This window comes from Coffea eugenioides, chromosome 6 (assembly GCF_003713205.1).
Source record: "Coffea eugenioides isolate CCC68of chromosome 6, Ceug_1.0, whole genome shotgun sequence".
Classification (NCBI taxonomy): Eukaryota; Viridiplantae; Streptophyta; class Magnoliopsida; order Gentianales; family Rubiaceae; genus Coffea; species Coffea eugenioides.
The window spans coordinates 240,232-252,482 of NC_040040.1; the positions used below are offsets into that span (position 1 = coordinate 240,232).

General features: G+C 33.6%; 2 protein-coding genes across 2 annotated transcripts; both read right to left on the reverse strand.

Moving 5' to 3' along the window:
• Positions 1-209: 209 nt before the first annotated feature.
• Positions 210-1,322, reverse strand: LOC113776031 (vacuolar iron transporter 1-like). The gene is made up of 3 exons (XM_027321095.1): positions 1,035-1,322; positions 427-512; positions 210-328 (listed from the first exon to the last, which is right to left on the reverse strand). The coding sequence occupies exons 1-3, from the start codon at positions 1,253-1,255 to the stop codon at positions 210-212; spliced, it is 426 nt and encodes a 141-aa protein (XP_027176896.1). The 5' UTR covers positions 1,256-1,322.
• Positions 1,323-4,054: 2,732 nt separating this feature from the next.
• LOC113776029 (probable L-gulonolactone oxidase 6) lies at positions 4,055-8,675 on the reverse strand. The gene is made up of 4 exons (XM_027321092.1): positions 7,954-8,675; positions 6,984-7,239; positions 6,528-6,629; positions 4,055-4,872 (listed from the first exon to the last, which is right to left on the reverse strand). The coding sequence occupies exons 1-4, from the start codon at positions 8,644-8,646 to the stop codon at positions 4,157-4,159; spliced, it is 1,767 nt and encodes a 588-aa protein (XP_027176893.1). The 5' UTR covers positions 8,647-8,675; the 3' UTR covers positions 4,055-4,156.
• Positions 8,676-12,251: the final 3,576 nt, after the last annotated feature.

Consider the following 12,251-nt stretch of genomic DNA (forward strand, 5'->3'; position numbering starts at 1 on the left):
GACTTTATTTATTTATTTATTTTTTGTCACATTATGGATTCATTCTACTTGTAAAAATATATGAGCCCCGTAACATTTCATGAACAAATTTGTTTCTTTTTTCTCTTGTAAAAAATTCTGACAAAAATATAGGAGAAATTGATGATTTTTTTTTTGTGGTTAACCTTGTAACATGTGGCGCTTATATTCCATGCATGTCAAAGTTAAACTTACTTCATCATGAAATCAAGCCAGGCTTGTGGGTTCTTCCTCAGAGCGTTCACCACTGGCTTATATTCATGGGGCTCAATTCCATACCTGGACAATATCTCTGCGACCTCTGCTGCTTCTGCATTGTTGATTTATCCATGAAATGGAGACAGTAAATATCGTTGGTTGATTAAGAGTAAAAATCCATTCAAAAAAAAAAAAAATCAAAACTCAAACCTGTATCTGGTACAGCAATGATCTCTTCCTCTTCCCTTTTGAGTTCTCTCATGTAGTGGTCAGCCTCACTTTTTGCAGCAAGATAACTAAATACATATGAAAAATTAGCACTTATTGAAGTTATGTGGTAAATTAATTGCATAAATAGACAGCAAAAATATATATAATTTCATATCTCGTGATGTTTGTTGTACTAAATGCATAATCACCTTTGAAATTGGTATATCATTTTGGCCATGATTCTTCATGCCTATCAATGGCCCCAGTTGGGTAGGGATTACATGCTTTTTTTTTTTTATAAATGTTTTTCATTAATATGTAAAGGAAAAGAAAAACCCAAGAATTATACATAAAAAGAAAGAGAAATGAAGAAAGAAGGAAGAAATATTCTCAGTCCATCCTAGAACAGTACCTAACTGACAGGAAAATATTCAGTGCATCCATTGCATCTTATTGGTCTACCAATATACGAGCCTATGCATGTAAGAATTAGTCCTATTTGACTGTTTCTGCAGCATGATTTTCGTTACTATTTGGACCAAACTTTATTTTGTGAGGAAATTAGATGTGGAAACAAATCAAGAATCGAAAAAGGAAATAGAAATCACCCTCCAAGTCCCATGGAAATGGCTCCAGCAGCAACCTCAGCAATGCCAGCAGTGAGAATGATGGATGATGAAGCATTAGCACCAGACAATCCAGCAGCCAGAGCAAAAGGGACTGTTAGGCCATCAGAAACACCAATAATCATGTCACGTACAATTTCTCCAGCTGTGAAATGGTTCTCCTTGTGTTCATCCAGCAATAATTTCTCTTGTTCTCCAGCCATTTATTGCACTAGTTTTTCTTGAAAAGGAAAAAAAAAAACCAAGAAAGATTTTCTCTTTATGAGAAAGAAACAAGAAATTGATGAGAGCAAGACAAGAAGAAATGAAGTTAATCTATATATATATATATTGTCTTGGTAGTTGGTACTCTTCTTAGGTAGTACTATATAGGAAGAAAGAAGAATTCCCAGCTGTTTAGTTTTGTTTCCACATTAAGATGGAAAGCCCCGATTCCATGAAAGAAAGTTTGCGTTCTCAAGTTTAGAAAGTTTTCCTCTTTGCTTTTCTTGTTTGTCTCATTCCTTTTATGTTTCATCCAAGCAATACAAGGTTTTGCCACTTTTAAACAAAAGAAAAAAAAATATGAGAGAAGATAAATCTTGCAATTTATTTATTCTTTCCTTTTTTTCTGTCTTTATTTTGATATTAAATTTTTTTATCCCATCCCATTTTTCCCCTTTGAGATTCAGATTGATAGGAACATTAAAAGGCATAGAATACATGAGTTTTAGTGACTCTCACATGCTTAAAAGAATTGGAATATTCTTATTTGAGGAGTCCTATTTTATAGCATTACTGGAAATGAGCATAAATTGCTGCTTTTGGATTTAGCTTTTTAACTATTCTATGCTATATTCTTCATGCTGAAATCTATGGTTTGGTATCGTGATGAAAAAAACTATGGTCTCCTGCTAACGGCGCGGATAGGTCCAATCGAGGTACGTCCAAAGTTGGTTCAAGAACGGCACAGAAAACTTCACACAGTTCACACACTAGGCGCACATCCACCACACGCCTTACCCACCTTTTGACAACGCAAAAGTTAGTACTTAACAATTTACAAATACTATAATAAATAGTACTCATATACGAACTCAATTTCGCTTTAGGGCCCTCTATTTTGGGGATAGTCATACTTCACCACCTTAGATTTTAAAAATATGCAATGTGTGTGCCCCATCCATCTTGCGAGGTTTGAACTCTTAATTCCAGGAAGGTATATTGCCAAAAGTATCTTTGTCCATAATATGTTTCATTTGCCGAATTTAAACAATAGGTAATTTTTAGACTGTTATTTATGTATTTATGAATTTCCTTGCAAATCATAGGCAAAGTTAAGTGAAGTCTTTGTTCAACACATAAACATATGTTTTCAATTTGGAATAACTTATCTATTAAAAGATAAATTAAAAAAAGCCTCGTGAGTTCATGTTGCTTTTCTAATAATAAATCAAAAAATAGAAGCTTTGGATCCACCTCTTCAAAGATTTAGGTTCCAATATTAGAAGAGAAATTTAGAATAAAAGAAATGATGGATAAATTATTTGAGATATTTTTACTGTAGCACTTTTTGTGATGTAATGTATATGAGATAAAAAGGTAATTGGGAAGATAAAAAGGTGTGTTAGAAATTGTAATGATGATGTAAGCAAATAATTTTTGACAAGTAATCCTCAATCCAAACAAACCTGATGGTTAGTTTTCTAAAGTTCTGGTCTCATCTTTTTGGAATTTTTTGCTCTAATTTTGCGGGATACCTTTTATATTGTATTTGAATTTTACTTTTCATATTGTGTACAAGAATTACGCTAGTTTTTCTCTAATTGAGGATCAATTAGTGTCTGAATTGCTTTTTTTCGCTTAAAAGGTTTGTCCGATCTATGATATATCATTCATGGAATTTGACAAAATCTATCTATTTAATAGCACCTTAGGATAATATAACCTTAAAATAAAAGTGAAGGGCGAGATTTAAACATGAAAAAGTTTGTAGAAAGCATAATAAGAAGAGATGAAACAATTGGCCAACAGCTAGCTACCAAGATAAAGCAAAGCATGTAAATTGTAATAGTAATTCAAGGGCAGTTAGCTCATTTTGTTCTCTTTTTCTAAAGGACTTGGTAGTCGAGATGTTTGATTGGTCTTTTCAGAGAGGGCGAAGTGTATACTTTTGAAACTCAAGAGAGTAATGTAATAATATCCCAAAGTATTTAGGGTTTCAATGTAATTAACTCTACAAGGAATCTATAGCGTGATCAAATTTTTGTATTCCACTTCTTGGCTCACTAAACAAAGCAGAAAAATCCATTGTAAGTTTCGTCTTTTCTCTGAATGCTTCCTCATGGGATGTCCCTTTACCCTGGTGGCCTCAATTTTGGGATGTCCAAAATGTGTATAATAGGAAAAGGATGCCTTTCATTGAAGGGGAAAAGGACATGGAATATTATTAGCTATGTAATTCATTTTGATAATGAGAAGATTCTATGGGCTTCTTCTTTTTTTTTTTTTTTTGGTGGGAGCACAAAGATTCCAAGGTTGGATATACTGGATTGGTATATTTGGATGTGAAGGGAGGATATAATGGATGAAGCAACTATCTTTGTCCCATTTTATTCATCTAAAATAACAAAGAAAAAAAATGAAGAAGGAAGAATTATTATTATTATTCAAGTCCAATGATATAAGCAGCAAAAGTTTAAATTACTAAGCATATGAGTTTATAGAGATACCACGTAAGAATTCAATAACCTGTACTTGAGTTTATCAAATTAAAATTTTATTACTCGATAAATTTGTCCATTTTTTTTTTTAGTAAAAAATTTATTTATTTTGTGTGAAAGGATTGGCTAAGGTTGATTTAGTTTCGGGATAGCTGAGTTTGGAATGGGCCTGACGTGCCTTGGGTAGATATGGGCTCACCATTGGATATGCCAGTAGGAGATATGAGCCCATTTTCACATCTACCCTAGCTCATACGTTTGTTTCACACACAAAGGCCTCATGCGCATAAGGTCGACTTTATTGGAAAATTCCATTAGTTATATGACGTTACAAAAATAATTTATTTCCTAGAAAGTCCAAAATTCTACGTATAGATCTTTTTGTGACTTTAAGTATTTTCTTCACCTTTTTGCTGATAGGGTACATACCCTAGCATCCTTGTAAATTTTTCCCGGTCTACAAAAATAGCCCAATCTTGGGGCACAATGATTATCTTGAGAACAAATGCAAAGGCCCTCCAAAGCACAGCCATCCTTGTCTATGGTGATCCCATTTTTCAACCCAAGAACTTGGTCTGTCCATTCACTAGAAAACAGCCTATTTGGGTCATAATTTTCTTTGACCTTCATGAATTCAGTGACATTTCTATATTTCTTGATTGCCCCAAGAAAAGCAACATTTCTATTCTTTCCCCAGTGTGGCAACCCTCCATACTTGAACATAGCAATTTGCTCTATCTCTTCAAGAATGTCTTCATAAAGCCTAGGCTTGTTTGGGTCTTTGCTTCTGTAGTATGTGATATCAAAGTCTATCCCATCTTCTTGTTTTCCCAAATAAGCACTTGAAGCTTTGACATACCTCATTAAGATGCCATTGTAAATGTCTATGCCACACAAGGCCTTAGGCACCAAATTGACAAGATTTTGTACGTCTTCAATGAAACCCTTGACTTTTGAGAACCCTATACTAAATGTTGTTTGGTGAAAAAATAAGCCTTTAACTCTAGGGTCCCATGGACAAGCTGTGATCAATGCATCTTGAATTCCATTAAGGCAGCTGCCTGATGCCTGCAGACGATTTTGATATCCAACTATTGGATATCCCTTGAATATAATACCTAACATAAGTATCAGAAAGTCATTGGTCAATGCTGGATTTTTTTTCCCTTTTTTGTGAACATGAAGCAAAGATACAAGCATGGTAAGAAAATAACGTATTGACATATTTTGTTTGACTAAATCTTTTATATATAGATAGTTTATACACTTGAGAGTCTAAATACATGCTATATATGTAAAATTTGGTGTTTAAATTTAAATGCAAATGATATGGCATGCATTTAAATTAGTCAGTATATGTACTGTTAGTGTAGGAAAAATTAATCCATTTTATTATGATTAATAACAAATTACAACTAATAGGTCAAAACATTTTGCTTAATTATAATCATAATTATTATGTCACCAACTGAAATGGCAAGTCCCATTAAATTTGTACTGCATACACTTTTCTCTCTAGCTGATTAATTAGTTTATTTTAAACACTATATAATACTCGGATGATAGTTTATTTGTAGGCTGATGGTACTAAACATTTACATTGAGTAGATTGGAATTTACTAAGGAACTCTGACATGTTGACCAATTCAGGCTAGCCAAATTCTGCACTCCATAGAGTGGTAGCTTACGTATTTATGAACTGGGTACTACGGTGGTTGGTATTTCTTAACTAGGGGCTATTGATGTGGGCTGAATTTCATGAATGGGACAAAAGCTCTAAACCTTCCTATAATCCTATCTGATCTTAAATCGAAATCCAAAAAAAGTATAAAGTTTGAGAGTGATTGTTTAATATGTACTCTTCTAAACTTTTTTTTTCCTGTTGGATTTATTCTAAAAGGCATGTACCCCTATGAACTAGCATATTTTGTCCGGAAATGAAAAGGTCAACAACACATAAGTTTCAAGAAATCAACAACTCTGACGAAAACAAAGAAGAAAAAACCAATGTGACATCAGGTTTTTAGCAAAAGGAAAACCATTATCACTTTGTCGGTGTATTCATGTAACTTACTGCCGAAAGCAATTGCATGGGTCAGGTGACTGATTGACATACAAAAACAGTCAAGTCAAGCATAGTCATACACACACAAACCAACAGAAAACAGAACCTAAACAGAAACCAATTGTAAACTTAACATGGTTGTGACTTGAAATTTGTAGACATAGACATAATCAAATTATTAATTTTATGACAAAGAAATTTGGGAAGACAGGTGCGTTTTGATTAGCTTTTTTTGGGTATTTTAGAAAAAATTTACTGCAACAGAGTTTTTATAATATATTTTGAAATATTTTTAAAAAATATTTTGAAATATTTAAGAGTAAAAGAATTTTTAGAATATATTTTGAGATATTTTTTAAATATTAAAAAAAAATTAGATTACTTTTTAGAATACCTTTTAAAATACTTTTTAAAAATTTTAATAGTATTTAAAAAACTAATTTTTGAAAAACTCAGCAATCCAAACAGAGACAGCTGAAAAATTTTACTATTAGCCACTATTAAACATGATTTATCTGCATGCAATGATACTGAATTGCATTAATTATGAGATGTGATTAGACCATATTTCAACATGGCAATCTGCTAGTTTTGTACATGTAATAAAGTTGGTGCAGGGGGAACATGTTTGAGCTGTGAAGTCACTTTCCCATTAAATTCCAGATGAAAGACAACCACATAGATGAACAGTTTGAGAAGAATAAATACCATCGTTGGTGTACCCATATGCAGTCGCTTTTAATGTAAATATTGTTGTTGCCGCATTTAAGCATATCCCATTTGCATCATTTGTTGATTCTTGAATCTCCTCTGCATGGTTAAAGTTCACTATTATAACAACCGATAACATTGAACAATAGATAATTTTCAACATCAGTAAAAGCTCGTTTTGATAAATAAATAAGTCAAATTTAAATAAAATTTCAAATTTACTAGAATAATCAAATAACCTTGAACACTACGGTATCCGATTTGACTAAAATCTTTTACACTCCTAAACCTAATCCCTGAAAATTGCTTTATTTTTTTCAGAAAAAGTATATAATTATCAACTTCCCTGAAAATTATTGGATTCTTTATTTTTTTTTTCCTTCAAAAAATGTATAGAAAATAAAGGGGTAGAGAAATAATAAATGAATTATTCAAAGAAAAGTTTGGCTGGACCTGTGGATCTAACTGCTGCGACAACAAGTGAAGGAGTGGAGCGAAAGCCAGTGAAATCATTAAGGCCATTTCCCAGGGCGTTGGTGGCAACTCGGTCATCAACCCTATAAATCACCTTTTTTTGACTTGGATGCCAACTAACATCTGCAAATTCATGCTGATATCCAAAGCTTGATGCTTGATCTCCAAGACTTGAATCATTCTTCTCCATGAAGGTGATAGATCGTTTGAACATTGGTTGAAGCTTCAAAGTTACCTGCAATTGCAATAATTTTTTTAAGCACCATTATTATTAAACTAATAACTTAAAGTAACACTCGTTCTTGTTTCCAGATAGGATGAATTATTTTACTAGTAACATAAGCTATTCTCGTACTGTTGCATCAAAAATCTAAAATTTTACTGGTCCAAAATTATACCAATTCATAACCGTACTTGATTCGAATCAAGACTATAAGCATTACAAAAAGCGCATAGACTTTTTGCATATCATTAAATAACAATGCCTTAATTTGCAACTTTTTCACAAAGTTCAAATTAGTAGTAATTGATTCTTACTACCATGATGTTCCTTTCATCGAGCCATAGGTTCATATAACTAATGGCTTCAACAGGTTCATAGTTGAATGGATATCCATTTCCGAAATGAGTCTTGCACTACTTGTCTTGGATGAGAGGTCACACTTCACTTGTGATTTACCAAACAAGTATGATTTTGTTTCTAACCTCTACCCCCTATATCAAAAGCCCTACACATGATGATGGCCCCTCCAATCCCTAAGGCCTTTTTTGAAAACATATTTTTCAATTATTTTTTTACTTCATATGAATCAAATCGCTATAATAAATTTTCTATAAAAAATCTAGAAAAATGCAATCCAAACAAGGTGTTACCTTAAATGCAGTCACTTTTGCAGGGAGGAGAAACAAAGATGCAGACAAAAATGAAAACTAGTACCAACCTAAGTACCTGTGAAATTACTCCAAGAACTCCGAGAGAAACTTTTGCTGCATTGAGCTCAGGATTATCACTCTCAAGTATCCTCACTTTTGCATAACCTTCCTCAGGTCCAGCGGGTGTGACAATCCGAAGCTGAACAACATAGTCATGGACAGCACTGCCCAAACCCCATAAAGAGCTGCCATGAGCCCCCGTGCCCAACATTCCACCAACTGTTAAGCCCCACCAGTACGGTGCATAAGGCAAGGCCAGCCCCACCTCGGCCGCCTTGCTAATCAGCTCCCTGAGAGTCATCCCACTTCCAACAGTCATCGTCATGCTCGATTTATCGACATTAATGGTTTGATCAAGGTTTTTCGTGCTTATCAGAAGGCCATTCTCGCCATCAGGACAAGCCAACTTGGGAATACTGTGGGAAGTTGAAGTCGCCACCTTCATTTTTCTGTTTAGTAAAGCTGCATTTGCTACTATTGAGACTAGCTCAGCTTCTGTTGAAGGGTAGACAACTTCAGCTGCTCGACAAATGGTCCGATCAGGGAAGGACCCATAAGTGTTGATTATGGTGCAGTTGAAGGTTTTATTTGAACATCTTATTGGATCTTGAGGTGGGCTACTTTCGGCGGTGAAAATAAGGATTGACAAAATAATGTTTGATATCCCAATTTTCATGAAAATGGTCTTATCAGAATATAGTTTGGACATGTTTTCAGGTCCTACGAGTGAGGAGAAGTGGAAGACTCGAGGGTGATGAAACAAAAGCTTTGTATTAGGCAAATTTATAGGCGTATTGAAGGAGTACTTACCAAGCTTGATAAATTACGCATTGAATAAAGAGAAATATTTATCGTATTCCACTTTTTGTTAATCATATTTTCACTGTCATTTTTATCATATGACTTTCATTGTTTGATAAGATAAGTATTGACAGTCTGATTAATAAAAAGTAAAATGTGATTAACATTTTCCTTCAACAAATGATGGATTGTGACAAGAAAAATAGCAAAAATAGGGGCCCTTTATTAATTCTTTGAAAATAACTCGTTGACTTTGGAGGTTTTCATGAATTTACTAGGTCGGCGAGGATAGTGGTACAGAAATCCGGGATTTTGATCCACGAAAAGCGCAACACATGTTGTCATAATGTCTGGAGACGACATCACAAGTATTTTCCAGATTTTCCCCTTTGGTTTTCGGATCTTGACCTTGATTGATCATCCATTCGATTGATACATTTTTGAGAATCTTGATGTTCATACGAATCAGAAAGTAAGTTCTGAGCTCATTTTCATCTAGTGCTAAAATTTATTAGTGAATTTTTTTTGTTTTATTATTTTTCTTCCAAGTAGAGATCGAAAATTGAGTAAACTTGAAAGGAAATAATACTTGTAGAATTTGACATCAAAAGCGTAAAGTCATTGGCTTTGGAGGTAGTTGGATGGGACCTCACGAGTACCATTTCAAATTAATTTATCCTTAAGGTGTAAATACGGTTGAATAGGGTGTAAATAAATTTAGATAAGTTGTAAATAAATTGAATATAATATAAATTTTTTTTGAAATAACCATTTTATCCTGAAATAATTTGGAAGTAAGGACAGCAGCATAAACATTTGGTTTTCGTCAGCCAAATTATCACTTTGTCAAGAATTGTAGCTAGCACATTATTACCAAGCGGGAGAACTGGTTAAAAACAATTCCTTGTTTTCAACTCAATTGACAAAGGTTACAAAGTTAAGATGAGTCAAAAGGAGCAATTTCAAAATTGTTATCTACTATAAATTAGTTAGAAAAACCATGCCAAGGACTATTGACCTAAAACTTGACAACATTGGAAATGTATTTATATTTAAAAAAGATAAATTAATTCAGACTTATTAGTGCAGATACTACTAATATAGTAAGATTGAATATATACACACATAACACTAATACCTATTTTATGTATATGCATATAGGTGTATTCACGTCAACCCTTATTTAGTAGTGCTTCTAATCAACATATAACGTGTTTTGCAGCCCAACTAAAACCCCACAGACAATACACGAAACAACTTGGGAAAGATCACTTTTTGCTATTTTCGTTTTTTGGGTCAAAGTCTTCCATGAGTCTTCAAAATTTTGTCAAGAAAATTACCCCAAGTTCTTTGTTTTAAGCAATACTGTTGATTTCATAGACTTGACTTCATAGATGTTAGTAATAATTGCACATTCCGTTCTTCTCCTTGCCTGTTGGTTTTATTTCAACTTTCACGAATTCATCATCTGATATTACGCTAAAGGTTGTAGTACCAAAGAAATTTTCATGCAAAAATTCATGGGCTGTCGACCCCTGGCCAGCCGCGTCAACCGTGCATCACATGAAGCAAAATCATCACATCTTTGAGTGGACTACAACTAATGACTGCAGATGGTAGGACGAATAATAAGAATGCATCTTAGTTTCTTATGTAAAGTGGAAGCAAAATATATACAAATGGAGTCGGCAACAACAGCTGGAATGATGATAGAAGAAGCAAGAAATTCTTCCAACTATACTCGTACATGTGTTAATTAGAGGCATGCCTAACTCTGCAAGAAGGTGGAATTCTGGTGTGGGCATGGGAGAATGTAACACTTCATCCTGCTAATACCATATCGTCTATAGGCTTTTATCACGTTCAACTGCTGAAATCCCACAAACCCTCTTCTGACATTTATGCCAATGTTACTAGATTTAGGGCGGTGACGAGCACTAGAGTTGGGATCTAGTGATGGTCTTGATGGAATGGGCATGGCAGCCCCTGCTGTACCTGAGGTTTGAAGCTTTTGATTAATAAAAGTCGAAAATCTGCCTACAACATTTTCTTTTAAAAAAATCCATGCCATTAGAGTACAAAATAAGCACACAAAACTGGTGGGGTCCATCATCTTTTTCCATGAAGACAATAATACACAAACACCGAGTTTTGATTCAATGACCACCAAAAAAAGATTAAATCACTCTTTAAACTGTAAGTCGGAGGTGCGAATCCTATCTATCGTAAACAAAATTTAAAGGAGGTGTCAGAGTATTCTTTTAGTCTAATTAGATCTGTATATTTGCTAATCTCTTATACAATTTTTTTAAATTCCTCCTTCCTCTATTCTAGAATAGATTAGATTATAAGAATATTGTGTAAAAAAAAAAAGAAAAAGAAGACAAGAATTTATAGAGCCCAAATTTTAGGCAGTGCCCTTAGGATGCATGCCTCGAATTGTAAAACCCATAAACAAAAAAAGCATGCACTTCCTCCATCCCATTTTAATAATAATTTTTTTCAAAAAATTTAATAAAAGTTAATTAACTTTATTAGAAAAATAAATTTGGTTTACTATTTTTCTAAAATATCCTTACATTAAATGAAGTATGACTAATTAGTTTTATATTAAATAGTTAGGTTATATTCAATAATAACATGCATTAAATAAAGATATTTTAGAGCAATTTAATGTTAGCTATAATCTTCAATTGAAAATGAACTATAATTTGAGACAGATGAAAAAAAAAACTCTTAAATTGGGACGGAAGCAGTACTTGTTTCAACAAATTTTGTGAACATATTAAACCCAACGGATGATGTTGTGGTGGGGTGTAGTCACATTCCATGCTGTTACTAACTTACTCCCAAATGTCCATTGCAATTGTTAAGACTTTCGTAAACCATAATCTCCGGTGGGTTGTTTTGGATAGTGAGCACAATTACAGTTGTCCCAATACATTAACCACGATCTAATCGTGTGTGACCTTAATTAAGGTGGCACCCTTCATAAAGTCAAATTGATGCTGGTTTTTTTAAGCACTATCAACAACGTTTTTAAGCATATCCATCATTTTATCGAGTTTCATTGCTAGAGGGCTATGATGGCTTGTAGACTTGCAAAAGAATTTTTTGTTTTTGGTGTGATCTTAATCTGATCAGCCACCAAGTTAGACAATGAAAGATTTTCGGATGTGCTCAAATTCAATCCCCAAAACCAATTGTTCAAAGTAAGTAATTACTTATAAACAATTGGAATCAATTGTTGAAGTTAAATATGATTCCTGGTGTATGCTAATAGTCTCTTGTTGGTAGGCGAATTATATAAATCGCCATATAATCTCCTCTAGGCCTGTGGCATCTGAATTTAGGCTCCCCTTTTGCCAAAGTTTTTTGTATCAATAGAAAGAAAGGAAAAAAAAAACGGTTCCATTTTCCATCAACCGTTTTCGAATTTATGGCATCTCAAAAAAGGGGGCTTCAAAAGTTTTGGTCAGGCCGGCCTACTAGCGTACTAATGTAAACATTTAC

What these genes read in the sequence shown, in the direction of transcription:
- LOC113776031 (XM_027321095.1), bottom strand. Translation starts at nt 1,255, where the DNA reads ATGGCTGGAGAACAAGAGAAATTATTGCTGGATGAACACAAGGAGAAC. An exon ending in ATTTCCATGGGACTTGGAGG is followed by an intron (nt 513 to 1,034) that starts GTGATTTCTATT and finishes ATATGTATTTAG; the next exon opens with TTATCTTGCTGCAAAAAGTG. An exon ending in CATTGCTGTACCAGATACAG is followed by an intron (nt 329 to 426) that starts GTTTGAGTTTTG and finishes TCAACAATGCAG; the next exon opens with AAGCAGCAGAGGTCGCAGAG.
- LOC113776029 (XM_027321092.1), bottom strand. Translation starts at nt 8,646, where the DNA reads ATGTCCAAACTATATTCTGATAAGACCATTTTCATGAAAATTGGGATA. An exon ending in TTCTTGGAGTAATTTCACAG is followed by an intron (nt 7,240 to 7,953) that starts GTACTTAGGTTG and finishes TTGCAATTGCAG; the next exon opens with GTAACTTTGAAGCTTCAACC. An exon ending in ATATGGGTACACCAACGATG is followed by an intron (nt 4,873 to 6,527) that starts GTATTTATTCTT and finishes TACTTATGTTAG; the next exon opens with GTATTATATTCAAGGGATAT.